This window comes from Callorhinus ursinus, unplaced genomic scaffold (genome assembly GCF_003265705.2).
Source record: "Callorhinus ursinus isolate GAN/ISIS: 27379988/994484 unplaced genomic scaffold, GSC_fseal_2.0 scaffold81, whole genome shotgun sequence".
In the NCBI taxonomy this organism is placed as follows: Eukaryota; Metazoa; Chordata; class Mammalia; order Carnivora; family Otariidae; genus Callorhinus; species Callorhinus ursinus.
Window position 1 is genome coordinate 2,411,738 of NW_027397143.1, and position 15,840 is coordinate 2,427,577.

The window sequence follows — 15,840 nt, forward strand, 5'->3', positions numbered from 1 at the left end:
AAAGTGGCGAAGTAGGAAAAGTAAATCATGAAATGAAAATCAGAAAGAGGAAACAGAGTCACGACGAAACTAAAGCCCTGGGGGCTGTGTTCTAAGCCAAGCTGGGGGCACCTCCGGTTGGGGCGGCAAGCCCAAGAGTAATTTTCTGGACGAGTCCTCCCGACTGGTGGGAATATGGGTGCTTAGGTTATGAATGGTACTTTGCTGAACCTTTCTGAGGTTAAAGAAAGGAGAGGGAAGGCGGGTGAAGAGGAAGGAGAACTTAGCGAACGGGAAAAAAAAAATCTCTGCCCGCCCTCGCCTAGCCCGCCGCCCACCCGCGCCCCCGCCCGCGCCGCGTCCTCCGCCCGTCGCGGCCACGTGACACGGCCAAGATGGCCGACGGGGAAGACGGTTCCCTGGCGGGGCGGGAGCCGGGACCGGAGTCGGGAGAAGAGTTCGAGATCGTGGACCGGAGCCAGCTGCCTAGCCCTGGCGAACTGCGGAGCGCGGCCAAGTCGCGGACCGGGCCGGAGGGCTGGTCGGCGCCCATCCTGACCCTGGCGCGAAAGGCCACGGGCAACCTGTCGGCGAGCTGCGGGAGCGCGCTGCGCGCGGCCGCGGGGCTGGGCGGCGCGGACGGCGGCGCGGACGGCGCGGCGCGCACAGGTAGGCTGCGGCCGGGCACGCCCCGCGCGCGCCCGCGGGACAGGGGGCCGTTTGGCGGTCGGAACCGAGCTGGCGAGGGTGTCGAACCTCCGCAGCCTGTCAGACGGGTTGTTCAGAACCAACCTGTTAGCACGCATAACTCCTCGTCTGTTTTTCTTGATGCCGTGCAAGCCAAGATAAATGCGCGGGTTTGGACGGCCTGAGATTGGGCGACTCCCCTAGCAGACCCTTCTAATTGTGTGCCCCACACAACATCCTGACGCCCTGTGGCAGACTTGAAGAAAATGTACGAGTTTAAGCTTAGGTAGTCGGTATTAAGCTTAAAAGTACTCAAGAACTGAATCCGGTTCCGCTCTGTGCCGCGAATCTCCCAAATGCCAACCCGGCTCTCGCCTCGGCTGTACCGACGCACCTAGGAGTGCGAGCTGCGAGGTGGAATTCAGGAGGCGATGGTTCCAGGCAGGCCGTGCTGCGCCGCCGAGGCCAACTCCGTTGTGTGACGCGCGCAAGTCACCGCGTTTCCCAGGCTGTGCAGTAGGGGTTTTTTGATTCACACAGTGAGCTCTTCTAGTCCTCTTCAGCCCTTGTTATCTGGAATAGAGTTTCAGCATGTTAGAAGAATGGAAATAATGGGAATACTAAATGGTGATGATAAAAAGGGTGTGACTTGGAAAGCCCTATAAAGCCAGATATTGAGAGCTGTGTTCACCAATAGAGTAGCCACGACACACGTGTGATGTTTAAATGTTAAAATTAAAAATTCAGTTCTGTCTTCATAGAAAGTGTTGTGGGGCAGAGTTGATGGAAGACCGTAGTGCTAAGAATCATAATATGCCTTTGAGGTTTCTTGATTCCCTTCTACCCACCGGTAAAGTTGCTGCTTAGAAGTCATCGCTGACCCAGCAAAGTGAATTGTGAGAATTCCGGTGGTTAAGAAAGAGTAACGAGGGGCGCCTGGGTGGCTCAGTTGGTTAAACCGCTGCCTTCAGCTCAGGTCGTGATCCCAGGGTCCTGGGATCGAGCCCCACATCGGGCCCCCTGCTCATGCGGGAAGCCTGCTTCTCCCTCTGCCTGCCACTCCCCCTGCTTGTGCTCGTTCTCTCTCTCTCTCTCTCTCTCTCTCTCTCGCTATCTCTGTGTCAAATAAATAAATAAAATCTTAAAAAAAAAAAGAGTAACGAGTAGAGAAAAGTTTACCAACGGACTTGTTTTGAGATTCTGGCTGTGGCAAGTAGGACTGGAAGGTAATGAGGAAGCCTGTGCACAGCCTTTGCACACACCTCTGGGTGTTTGATTGTGAGCCAGCCGTTGGCGGTGAGTCCCAAAAGTCAAGGCATATGAGGCGTTCTGGAGGCCTCTGAGATCATGTAGCAAGCAAATAATAAATGTTAACTGTTCGCTGATAAATGCCATGTGCCAGTGCCTAAAATAGCACCTAGCACAGAATACTTAATAGTAAATATTTGCTGGGGCGCCTGGGTGGCTCAATCGTTAAGCGTCTGCCTTCAGCTCAGGTCATGAAACCAGGGTCCTGGAATCGAACCCCGCATCGGGCTCCCTGCTCGACGGGAAGCCCGCTTCTCCCTCTCCTTCTGCCACTCCCCCTGCTTGTGTTCCCTCTCTCGCTGTGTCTCTCTCTGTCAAATAAATGAAATCTTTAAAATAATAATAATAATAAATATTTGCTTACTTACTAGGTGCCAGGTATTAGTCTTAGATTTGTACCTATGTTAATTCATTTAACCCTCAAAATAACCCCAGGTGATAGCAGGCTTCCTGGTGTGCATCAGTGCAGGCTTTGATCCCTGTGGTCACCTGGGTACTCAGAGGTGCCCACACTTTAAATCCTTATTATCTTTGTTATTTTTTTGTTTTTTAAGATTTTATTTATTCATTTGACAGAGAACACAAGCAGGGGGAGCGGCAGGCAGAGGGAGAAGCAGGCTCCCCGCTGAGCAGAGAGCCCAACTCGGGGCGAGCCAGGACCCTGGGATCATAACCTGAGCCGAAGGCAGATGCTTAACCAACTGAGCCACCCAGGCGCCCCTGAATACTTGTTTTAAAATGCTATTTCACGTGGGCCCTGTTAGCACAGCGTGCCACAGTGATCCTGTACTCTATAGTTAACTCTCTTGTTTTTTTCTTGTTGTTTTAAGTAATAAAGGCAGGTGGTAAAAAAGAGAAGAAACCAAACCGTACAAAAGATCATTCAGTGTAGAGTATGTTCTCCTGTGCAGAAACTGCCCCCAATCCTATCGTATCTTTCAGAGAGCCATCATCTCCCCCACGCAGTTTTCACACAAACCACAACACACACAGCAGGCTGTACATCTTGCTTGTTCATGTGTCTTCTCCTAAAGGATGGGTGACCAAGCGTGTGTTCCTAAGCGTTAACGTGCTCAGCACAATGGCTTGCACACGGGTGCTCACTAAAGAGGTCTTGCTTGCTTGCTTGCTTGAAGATTTTATTTATTTGGGACGCCTGGGTGGCTCAGTAGTTAAGCGTCTGCCTTCCGCTCAGGTCATGATCCCGGGGTCCTGGGATCGAGCCCCACATCGGGCTCCCTGCTCAGCAGGAAGCCTGCTTCTCCCTCTTCCACTCCCCCTGCTTGTGTTCCCTCTCTCGCTGTCTCTCTCTGCCAGAGAGAGGGAGAGAGAGAGCACAAGCAGGGGGAGCGGCAGGCAGAGGGAGAAGCAGAATCCCCGCTGAGCAGGGAGCCCCATGTGGGACTCCGTCCGAGGACTCTGGGATCATGACCCGAGCGGAAGGCAGAGACTTTAACTGACTGAGCCACCCAGGCGTCCCAAGGGCATTCTTACATTTTAGAATTATTTAGGTACATATTTGCCATCAGACATGTGGTATGTATTATGCTTTTCTCTATTCTTCTTCCATGGGAAATGTCCAAGTGGCCCTCTACAGCTGGTGCAGCTCCTTTCACAATGAATCACAGTAACGTTTTCCTAGTTACTTTGCTGAACGCGAGTTAGCCCCAAGATGCTAAGTGAAAATTCTTGACAGCTGGGAAAGTGTTAAAGTTTTCCTCCTTGTCAATAGAGGGCAACACTGTACTGTGTTATAAGATCCTTCAAGACACCAAAGGGCTACTCAAAACTAAAACTCAAATTTATCAAGAATCTACTTACTCCTCTATAATTGAGAACCCAACAACAACAACAACAACAAAACCCATAAGGCCCACTCCCCATCCTGCGTACTCACTCTCTATACCAAAGGTGACAACCAGCTGTGAGCTGTTTGTGTCTGGTAGTTGCATTTTATATGCTGCATAGTATAAAAGAATTAAAAAAGTTCTGGGACACCTGGGTGGCTCAGTCAGTGAAGCGTCTGCTTTTGGCTCAGGTCATGATCTCAGTCCTGGGATCAAGTCCCACATGGAGCCTACTTCTCCCTCTGCCTACCGCTCCCCTTGCTTGTGCTCTCTCTCTCTGACAAATAAATAAATGAAATATTTTTTAAAAATAAAATAAAAAATAAAGCAATTTTTTTTTTTTAGCCAGTGAGCAGGCTTTACATAAAAATCCAGATGTCCAGCTTCTGAAAACTCTGCGTCTGATCCTGTTGACCAGCATTCTTCCCGCCAGAGGGTGGTGCTCAGCGGGGTTGCTCCCTGGATATCCATGGGGCCCCAGGTCCCCTCCAGCTCATCCTCCCATAGCAGCACTCATTTCTGTCCCAGCCTGGCCCCTGCGCAACAGTCAAGATGGAGATCCCTGAACAGACCATTTATTTGGCAATTCAGGAAGTATAGAACTTGGTGACATTCTCTGTGTTTTGCTGATGTGCTGAACTTTTTTTTTTTTAAGATTTTATTTATTTGAGAGAGATGAGAGAGAGCACAAGTGGGTAGGAGAGGGAGAAGCAGACTCCCTGCTGAGCAAGGAGCCCGATGTGGGAATCGATCCCGGGAACTTGGGATCATGACCTAAGCCAAAGGCAGATGCTTAACGAGCCACCCAGGCACCCTGTGCTGAACTCTTATTAATGAAGCTTAGAGATGTGAATAGCTTGGCCAAAGTCACAAAGCCAGTAAACCTGAGAGATGGAATGGCTTAAAAATCCGCTTCACATTTTCCGAAGCTGTAAATTGAGCATGAATGGGAACAGGTGAGTCATGGAGCAGAAGGATGGATGGGATGGCCGCAGAGCACAGCCTTGTACCCAGGAAGGGTGATAGTGATGTGGGAAACAAAGGCCAAAGAAAAATTAAACATCTATACTACCTGCAGCCCGTTGGCAAGTCCTTGAAACAGGCCGAGTGACATTCTTCTAGGAACTCTGCTGTCTCCATGTTGATACTTTGCTAAGGGCAAAAGGCAATCTTACCCCAACCCCCAGGTCCTGTAAATCTACTTTAACATACAAAACTTCATTTGGAAACTTACTTTATCTCTAAACCTCCCCGCCAAGATAGATGTTGGCAATCATCCCTACCGATATACATCTGAAGGGTCTCATTACTAAGTTTTTATTAGATGGTAAAAATGGCCTTTTCCCAACAACAGGAGCCCCTTCAAGGTCCTGGAAACCTTGTTTCCAAATTCCTTAGAGACTTACACTATCCCTGACCCCCTCCCAACTTGAAAGTACATAATGGGCCACTCCTTACGACACCAGTGCCCACAGGTCCTGTCCCATGCTTTAATAAAACCACCTTTTTGCACCAAAAACGGATCAGGAATTCTTTCTTGGCTGTCGGCTCTGAACCCCAACATCTTTCCTACATCAATAGAAGCCACTGCCACCCATCGCTAATCACCTAAAACACTAGTCTTCATGTTGTTTTGCTCACATGACCCCCTAAAAAAAATCTTTAGCTTTTAAGGTTGACATGTTTTCTGGCATATTGTAAACATTAGTTTTTTTTTTTTAAGATTTTATTTATTTATTTGACAGAGACAGCAAGAGAAGGAACACAAGCAGGGGGAGTGGGAGAGGGAGAAGCAGGCTTCCCGCTGAGCAGGGAGCCTAACTCGGGGCTCGATCCCAGGACCTTGGGACCATAGACCTGAGCTGAAGGCAGACGCTCAACAGACTGAGCCACCCAGGTGCCCCAAGTATTAACTTTTTAAAATAAAAGTGTTACATTATTCTTTAAGTGGTATGTAAATACCTAAATGATTTGATAAGCACTACCATTCATCTTTTAAGTTATTTGAAAACTTTACCATTTTTTTAAAGATACTTCTTTTTGAGTAATCTCTACACCCAACGTGTGGCTCGAACCAACCCCAAGATCAAGAGTCGCATGCTCTACCAACTGAGCCAACCAGGCGCCCCTGAAAACTGTATATTTTCCCTTTTATTCCTTGAACTTGAATTTCTATTCCATTTCCATATGTTTTAAATTTTTTTATTATTTTTAAAAAATTATTTTTTTTAAGTTTTTTTTATTTTTTATTAGAGTGCAAGCAGGGGGAGTGGCAGGCAGAGGGAGAGGGAGACGTAGGCGCCCTGCTCAGCAGGGAGCCTGACGTGGGGCTCGATCCCAGGACCCCAGGATCACAACCCGAGCCGAAGGCAGGCACTTAACCGTCTGAGCCCCCAGGCGCCCCAAAAATTATTATTTTAAAAAATTTTATTTATCATCCTGTCATACATCTCAGGGAAAAAAAGTAAATTAAAATTCAATAAACTTTTTTGTGACTAAAGCTCTAAGTGTATAAAATATTTTTCTTGTGGAATGAATTACCATTAAAATAATAAGAAATGCTAAGTTGAGAAAAGGGTTTATTTTTATACATAATTACTATAAACTTTTCTTGTTATTGTTTCTCTTAATGGGCTAGTTTGGTTTTTTTATTAGCATGTATCCACAAATGAAAATATATGGTTTACTCATAAAATATGTTGGGACTCAGCATCAATTTTATTCCCATTTTTTGGTTTTTTAATAGATGCGAGCCTTGAGAAACCTGGTTCATATAAACAGGAAATAGAAATGGACAGTTTTGTTATAGTAAGGTCATACTTTTGAATTCCTTCCAATTATATGCCCCAAGTCGCATTGATCTTTTGTCAAAATTTATTTTTTGTTTCTTTATTTTTGTTTAATAAAAATGAAAATCACCTGACTTGCAAAAGGCTGCAACCCAATCATATTAAATTTCCCAGCCTCAGAAGGTTCCCCCAAAAAAGCCTTTACCCAGACTTATTAAATGAAAATTATACCTGTAATTCTTTCAATAGTTACTTAACCCAGAACACTCAGAATAGTTGGGGACACCTGAATGTTGCTTATTTCATTACACCTTTGTCAACACAGTATTATTTGCCAACACAAAAAGACTTAGTTTATGTGTACTTCAAATCCATTTTCTTCAAAAACATGGAGCTATAGTATTGGCCCATATAATGTATGGAACATGTTCCTCAAATTAATGGTACATCCTAGGAAGGAGTATTGAGACAGGCTGAGAATAATTACATATATCTGTGGGAGAAAAAAATGTTTAATTTTCTGAATTCAGGCTAGCCGGCAGAGAACTAGAGACCGTCCCCCTCCCCCAAGACCAGTTTCCTTAACTAAGTACAATAAAGCAGTGAGAGGTTGAAAGCCCTTCATGCTTTGGGTAACTTGAATCATCAAAGGAGGCTTCACCTCCACTTGGTGTGTGGGACTCTCTGGACCCCAGGTCGGTGTAATGTAGTTTTGAGTAGCATTGTTGGTGAGGTCCGGAGTCAACAGCCAGGAAAGAATTCTTGAGACGTCTGTGGTGCAAAAAGGTGATTTTTAATGGGATAGGACCAGTGGGCAGAAAGAGCTGCTGCACTGGGGCTGTGAGGAATGGCTGATTATATATGTGGGAGTTGGGGGGAGGTAAGGACAAAGGGAGGTGTCCAAAAGGACGTCCATACGCTAAAGTCTCTGGATACTGCAGGCCTTGCTATTGTCAAACTAAGGTTGCTTTTCCCTCTGGGAAAGCATTAGCGTCAAGACAGTTGGGAGGAGTGTTATACTCTGCCTGCCTCAAGTATTTGTCAGTGGGGCTACAGGATAGAAGGAAATTTAATTTTATTTACATTCCCTTTTGCCTTTGTTTCCCATATCACTGTGGAGGGGCGGGTGATGTTAGGGCTCCAGGAAATTGAGTCTGTGGGTCTCTAGACGTCAGGCTGTTGGTAACAGGTTGGTAACTTGGTAACAGGATGCTTTTGCCTTCTAAATCTCTAGGACATTGGTAAACTGATGGAGACTCCTGTCCTATGGGACTGTGATCTTTGTCAGTTAACCATTTGTTTTTCCCTTTCTTTAGTTTTAGAGCAGCCAGGAGTGCCTGAGGAATGTCACACATAGCCCACCTGTGGGGGAGGGGGTGCAGGTGTCAGCTTGTGCTTTGTCCTCAGCTTGCTCTCTGCTCCCTCATCAGGTGCATCCAGATGCACCTATCCAGATGTGGGATAGGGAGTAAATCTATAACCAGGCGGCAGGAGTGCAAGAGCACCTGGCTCCCAGGCTCCCAAACAGACCAGGTTCAGCCACTGGCCACTGATAGGATCCAATGGCAGAGAGATGAGTGGTGGTGAACCAAGGAAGGAATTTATTGCAGTGAGGCCAGTACTGGGAAGACGGGAGTAGCATCTCAAAGGCGGTCTACCAGTGTTGAAAATACCCTAGATTTGTATAAGGAAAACGTGGGACAGTTGGTGGGTACAGGCAGGTGGGCAGTAAAGGCCTCGTCCCTCGTCTTGCAGTTGGTCACACGGAGTCTCGCTGGTTCAGGGCAGTCCTTACTGTAAGTTTGGGTTCCCATCAGGGGATGCCTCACCCGCATAAGCTGGAAAGAACTTAATCAATTAGAAAAGTACAGATTGAGGTGAAAATGGAGGTGGTTGAAGCCCTCCGCTTCACATGGGGCTGTCCTGTGGAGCTGTGAAACTCGAGGGGCTGGAAACGGATCTGCAAACATCTGGGCTTGCCTGGCGCTGCGCCAGAATCCTGGCTCTGCGTTCTCCTGAGAAGAGCTGGTTTACAGACCTGGGCGTGGTGTCTTCGTCAGCAGTAAATCTTTGCAAATTGCTTCTGTGTTTATTGGTCCATTCAGGGTTTCTCCCTCTCTTGATGAAGCTTTACAATTTTTATTTTCTTTGCCAATCATCCAGCTCATTAACGCTTTCAAATTATAAATACAATATATAGGATTCTCTCGAAATTTAAAAATAATTATACCACCCCCATCCATTTAATCAACCCATTTTTCTCTGGTCAGATGTTTAGACCGATTTTTCTTTGCCAGGAGCTGTCTTCGTGGGTGTCTGAGACTTTAGAATTTTTAGTCCCAGGCTATCTTAAGTCTCAATAATCTTGACTTAATACCTTTATTATAAATTCAGTCATAATTCATTTCTTTTCCATTTAGCTATCCATGTGTTCGCTCTTTTAACTATCTTTATGTTCATATTAATTAATGACCATGAAATCAAACATCCATAAAGGATTAATATCAATATTAATTTATACAGAATATACAGATCACTAGACAATTCAGCAAGGAAGTTGATTTAACATGCTATTTACAGAATCCTAGGAGACGATAAACGTGAAAAGCTACTTCACCTCAGTAGTGATCAGACAGCTGCCAACTGAAACAATACGACCCCCCCTCCCCCCACCACCACCACGGTCCGGTCGGCAAATGTTTCGGACTAAACGTTGGCGGGAGTTCAGAGGGGCGCACGCGGGCTTATTTTTTCCCGCCAGGACTCGGTTAATCGCGTGGAGTCTGCATTTTTAATTTCTAGGCTGCCTGCTTCCTGGGTATGAGGGGGACACTTGGTAAACATTTGTCATGGGTATCTGATACTGACGGCCCACAAACTTTTTATACTCTTAAAACAAAGCGAAAGCATTAATGGGAGTTGGAAATGGAAACGGAGCTGAGTTTTTCTGATTCTAGCGGTTTTCCATACAAAAGGGTAAGACTCGTACTGCCCACTAACTGTGGACTGAAGATGGACAACGAGAATTTGAGTCTGGAACTCAGGAGCAGAGACTTTTCTAAAGGCACTCGGGTTGACACCGTCGGACAAAAGAACAGGCTCAGAGAGTCATCTGAGGAGGCCGAGGACAGGGCCACCGCGCGGAGAATACAAAATGGCGCCCTTTAGCTTCGTGGGCGTGGCCTCCGGCTGGGCCCGTCCAATCGGAATGTCCAAGGGCGGGACACTTTGCCCAGCTCGTCTTCCAGCTTGGGGCGGGGCTTCCTGGAGTTTGTCCCCTTCCATTGGTCAAAAATGGAATTACTGGCAGTGGGAAAGGCCAATCGCGGCGAGCCTTAGTAGAGCCGTCGCCTTAGCAACGCGCGGAGCCGCCTGGGAGAGGTCTCTCGAGACTGACCCGCGCGGCTCAGGCTGCCCAGGTGCAGCCGTGACCTCCAGGGATCAGAGGCCGGTTGACTCCGAAGCCCAGTTATCCGTCCAGCCGCACGTCCGCTCTCGGAACTGATCGCCTGGCCCCCCGCCAGGCCGATCTTCCATCCTCCTCACCCGGACCACCCTCAGTCCACTAACGAGGCTGTCCCTGTTTCCGCCCCAACAGCTTCCAGGTGCCAGATGATGGAGGAGCGTGCCAACTTGATGCACATGATGAAACTCAGCGTCAAAGTCTTGCTCCAGTCTGCCCTGAGCCTGGGCCGCAGCCTGGATGCGGACCATGCCCCCTTGCAGCAGTTCTTTGTAGTGATGGAGCACTGTCTCAAACACGGGCTTAAAGGTGAGCTGGAGGGGGCGTTCGGGGGCGGGAATTCAGGCCAGCTGTTTGCTCAGCATGTATTCATCAGTGCTGAGCATTGTTCTGGGTGCTGGGATAACAGCAGGGTACAAAACAGACGCGGTCCCTGCACGCCAGACCCCACATCGAGAGCAGCACTGTCAGGGGAAATGCCAGGCAAGCTACTTGTGCAATTTTTAGTGTTTTGGTAGCCACGTTAAAAAAAAAAAAAAAAGTAAAAAGAAACAGGTGAAATTAATTTTAAGAACACATTTTATTGACCCCAGTATATCCTAAATATTACGATTTTGACACATAATCAGTATTTAAAAGCCTTATTGATGAGGTATTTTACATTCTTCTTCATTCTACTAAGGCTTAAAAACCCACTGTGTGTTTTATACCACATCTCAATTGCACCAGCTACATTTCACGTGCTTGGAGCACAGTTCTAGGGACCAGACAATAAATGCAGAAACAGACTTAATTACAAAATGCTACAAATTCAAGGAAGCAGCAAGGGTTTCAGCTAGATGAGAGGGGAGGTCTTGCTGGGGAGGTGAACTGTGAGCTGAGACCTAAAGGAGAAAAAGTTAGCTGTGCCAAGATTTGGGACAAGAGCATTCCTTAGTGGGGGAAGAAACAGGTGGGCAGAAGTCCTGGGTGAGACCAGGCTTGGTTTGAGGAAGATGCCAGTGGGCTCAGAGGGAGAGTGGGAGGAGATGAAGTCGGGGAAATGGATTGGGGGCGGGGGAAGGCTGGATCATGTAGGCCTTTACAGGTCATGTGAAGAGTTGGATTGTATTGTAGGTGTATCTGGAGGATTTTAAGCAAAGGGGAAAACATGACCTGACTTAACGTTTTTAAAAGAACTTCCATGTGTGTGAAGAGATTGTAAGGGCGGGGGGGGGGAGGGTGAGGAGGTGGCCATATTAGGAGCAAGGAGACCCATGAGAATGTTACTGGCAGCAATTTAGATGAGGGATGGTGGTGACGATTTGAAATCTGGCGTTGATGTTAGCATCAGGTAGGAGGGAGAAAGGGGAAGGATTTCTACAAGCCATATATACGTATATATGTGCATATGTATGCGCACACACTTGTTTTATTTCACGGGCAGTAAATACTTGGAGTAAGAGCATAGTCGGGTGTCACAGAAGCCCTGTCACCAGAGGAAGGGAGAGCTCGTTTGTTACCTGACGTCTCCGAGTCCCCAAGACTAAATCAGGATTAAGCAGTAGAGCTGTGCATTGTCCATTTGGCTTTTGGGAGAGAGACTGTGGGCGCCTGAGGACATTTTGCAACCTGTTCTTATGAATAACACTTTTGTTTTCCCTTTTAGTTAAGAAGAGTTTTATTGGCCAAAATAAATCTTTCTTTGGTCCTTTGGAGCTGGTGGAGAAACTTTGTCCAGAAGCATCAGATATAGCCACTAGTGTCAGAAATCTGCCAGAATTAAAGTGAGTGAGAAGTAGCTAACACTGATTTAATGTTTGAAAAAAAACTCCCTCGTATTTACCCATTTCTCAATTCCTTGCTGATAAACTTTTTCTAATTTAGAACAAATTGTAACATGAGGGACACTCCACTTAAACTTTAGTCTCAGCTCTGCTGCTCATTATCCTCAAAATCTTGAGCAAGATTTGCCCCTCCCTGAGCCTGTTTCCTTATCTTTAAGATGGGGACAGCGATTCCTATAGGTCACACGAGGTCATGTAGTTTGAAAAGGTGTTGTGGGGACCTGGCTGGCTCAGTCAGTAGGGCACTTGACTCTTGATCTCAGGTCGTGAGTTCCGGCCCCATGTTGGGCATAGAGATTTTAAAAAGAGAGAGAGAGAGAGAGAGAAAAGATGTTGTTACCTGAGGAGCAGTTACAAGAGTAAAGGGGGTCATTGTTATGCTCCTGGAATCCATGCTTTGGATGCATCTGGGCAGTTTTCAGAATAATATAGTTCGGGCCAGATTTTAGATTGTAGGACATGGGACATTTGTGAAAAGGTGAGACATATCATTTACCATGTCTGGGTTGGCACCTTGGGATATCCATGCATTGGCTCAAAATAAAAAAACTGGACAGAATACAAACAAGGCATCAAAAAATAATGATGTAATGTAGGGTGATTAACCTTACAATAAAAAAATTAAAATAATACAAACAAGGGGTCATCATGAAATCTGCATTTAGAAGGGGACCTAGAGAGCCTTGGGCCCATGCAAAACACCCTGCCTCTCCCACAGGGGGACACCACTGTCCAGCCTCACACACTTCTGAGGAACCAGCCTGTTCCATTTTCAGATAATAATCGCCAGCATTTACCAAGGGCCTGCCGTGTGCCAGGCATTCTGCTAAGGACATTTCAGGATCTCATTTAATTCCCCACAACGAAGCCTCCAGGAAAGCTGTTGGGATCCACGCATGATTAAGTACAGAAACTGAGACAGAGCAGCTAAGTAACCTGCCCGAGGGCCCTTAGCAAGCGAGTGGTGCAGCCAGGAAGGGAACACAGGTCTAAGGGATTCTAGAACCCTCTAAGTCCCACTACGTCCCTTGCTTTGGAGCCCTGTGCGGTCTTCTCAAGATGAAACTGAAGCCTTGGTCCCTGTCGCTAGTTCAGCCCTTGGGCCTGTCCCACAGAAGGCAAATCCTTTTGCACTGTGACAACTTTCAAATACGTATTTAGTGAGCTCTCAGGAGCTTCCCATGTCTGCTTTGTTTCAGCAGTTCCTTTTGTGGTCCTGCTGCCCATCCCTTCCGACCAGCTCACTCCCTCATGAGGGAAGACGCGAGATGGAGGCCTGGTGCGTTCAGATCGGAGCAGACCGGGGCTGTCCCTCCTCCAACACTCAGACCTCTGTTTCCAGTTGTGCACGGGAGGCAGTTTTGAAGTCTTGTGCTAACAAAGAGCTCTCTGTCCGCTAAACCCACCACCTCCTTCCCTTCTTACTCTGTGGCTGTGAACAAGTGACAGGCTTGGCCTGTCGAAATCCTCCCCTGTCTCCTGAAAAAGAAAGACACAATAGTTCCCTTCTCTTGATGGCTCCAGAGGAGTAGCCTCACTGGGGGCCGTGTGGGAGAGGACCTTTTTTTTTTACTATTTCATTAAATTGTTATAAAAGTTCTAAAATTTTCACATTTTGGAGGTTTGTGACTACTGTTTTGGGGGGTGGAAGGGTAGTTTGAAACTTTTGCAGGATGCATTTTGCATCCTGAGGAGTCTTGAGTTTAGTTCCCCTATCTAATTGAAATGAAAATACCTTTTGCAGTATGACCCTGTCACCCAAAGATTTTCATTGTTCTCAGGTCACTGGTGGGTTTCTTTGTTTGCTTGTTTGTTGTTGTTTTAAGATTTTTATTTATTTATTTGAGAGGGCACAAGTTGCGGGGGTGAGGGGGAAGGCAGAGGGAGAGGAAGAACCAGACTCGAATCCAGGATCCTGAGATCATGACCTGAGCTGAAGGCAGACACTTAACCGACTGAGCCACCCAAGCTTCCCCACAACATCATTTTTGCAGTGGCCACAGAGCATTCAGAAAAAATAACTCCCCTTTGGACTTTGTGCTTGTCTTCGGTTTTTCATTATCCGAAGAGTGCGGCAGACCATCTCCACACATATGTTTTTATGTGCATCCTAAATTACTTCCTTACCACACATTATTAGAGCTTTGATAACCCGATCAAATCACTGGCTGGAAGTGTAGTGCGGGTTTATGTGCCTGACAGGCCACACATGTCTGTGTCCCTTTGCCACATCATGCCAGTATTCAGTATTTTTTTTTCCTACTTTATTTCCTTTCCTTTGTGCTCTGGTTTAACCTCATTTATTTAGGGGAGGGAGGGTTTCAAAGCCTTTTGTACTGATGGGTTGGATTAACCCCTACGGGCCTGGCTCTTGGAAGCACTCAGCCCCCACAGCTCCCTTTGGTGCAGATACTGATTGCAGGAGCACCTCGACTACTTTCGTAGAGATCACAAATGCCGTCACTCTGCCTAGAACAGAATCTTTCTCTTCAAGCACTGTTAGGTCTACAGTTGGGAGGCTTTCTGTTTTCTTCTGATGTTTAGAGCAGGCCTTTTCAAAATTGCCTCTTTGAGATTGGTTCCACAACAGCACGAATGTACTAAACGCTAACGAAGTGTACACGTAAAAAGGTAAATTTTATGTTCTGTGTGTTTTGCGACAATTAAACATAAAATTGCACCTTTGAGCTAATGCCTCAAAACGTGTTGGATATATTAATAGAAATAGAGATATATTAGATATATAATAGATATATTAGATATATAATAGATTTATTAATGAGATACATTAATCCGTTGAAGAAATGTTTATCCAGTATACAAACCTAACCTGATATTTCCTGGCCCCCTGTGAAATTTTATGAATATATGCAAAGTTTTATCTAATTGTATTTGTTCCAGAAATCAGATTTTTTTTGTGGCTTAAGAGGTTTTTTTTGTTTTTTTAAAAAGATTTTATTTATTTGAGAGAGAGTGAGAGCTAGAGAGAGAGAGAGCACACACAGAAGGAGAGAGAAAAGGAGACTCCCCGCTGAGCAAGGAGCCCGATGGGGGACTCGATCCCAGGACCCTGGGATTATGACCTGAGCTGAAGGCAGATGCTTTCACTGACTAAGCCACCCAGGCATCCCTAAGAGTTTTTTTCTCTTGTCAAAACAAACAAACCAGGGGACCCTGGGTGGCTCAGTCAGTTAGGCTTCTGCCTTCGGCTCAGGTCATGGTCGCAGGGTCCTGGGATCGAGCCCCGCATCGGGCTCCCTGCTCTGCGGGGAGCCTGCTTCTCCCTCTCCAACCCCCGCCCCCCACTGTGTTCCCTCTCTCGCTGTCTCTCTCTCTCTCAAATAAATAAATAAAATCTTAAAAAAAATTTAATTAAAAAAAAAATACATGTCCTTGATACAAAATTCAAATAGTACCCAAAGGTTTGCAGAGAGTGGTTTTCTGGGCCTTCCCACCCAAGCTCCAAAGCTGCCATTCCCTGTGTTCACATGCACGTACGTTCAGGAAGATGTGTATCTCTTTAGCTAAATTGGGGGCTTGGGGGGTTTTGGTGTTATGCCTTAACAGTTTGGTTCTCTGAATTCCAGGACAGCTGTGGGAAGAGGCAGAGCCTGGCTGTATCTTGCACTCATGCAAAAAAAACTGGCAGATTATCTGAAAGTGCTCATAGACAATAAACATCTCTTAAGGTATTTTACCTCCTATCTTTGCTGTCTTTTGCTCCTAAAATACTTGGAACATCGTTCTAGAGATGGTTTGGAATTAAAACAAGAGTGTGTGATGTACACAGCTTTAAAGAGTATTTCATTTTTCGAGCACGGGTATCTGAAAGTCATTATGAATGAAGATTCATATTGCTTTTCATTTTGAAAAGTCCTTTCAAAGATAATTCTTCAAAAATACCTAAGATTAAGTAACTGACAACCTACTCGATTAGGCTT

At 46.2% G+C, this 15,840-nt stretch overlaps 1 protein-coding gene across 4 annotated transcripts in view; it reads left to right on the top strand.

Moving 5' to 3' along the window:
• The first annotated feature begins 345 nt into the window (after positions 1 to 345).
• Positions 346 to 15,840, top strand: part of RUFY1 (RUN and FYVE domain containing 1) — a 61,734-nt gene continuing 46,239 nt past the window's right edge. For 2 of the 4 annotated variants that reach the window (XM_025862692.2, XM_073887573.1), the window contains exons 1-4: positions 347 to 648; positions 10,209 to 10,382; positions 11,722 to 11,839; positions 15,487 to 15,588. In XM_025862692.2, coding sequence (XP_025718477.2) covers positions 375 to 648; positions 10,209 to 10,382; positions 11,722 to 11,839; positions 15,487 to 15,588 — 668 coding nt within the window. In that variant the 5' untranslated portion in view covers positions 347 to 374. Of the gene's footprint in view, positions 649 to 10,208; positions 10,383 to 11,721; positions 11,840 to 15,486; positions 15,589 to 15,840 lie in introns of all 4 variants that reach the window. The other 2 variants (XM_073887574.1, XM_025862691.2) reach the window with 2 other exon arrangements.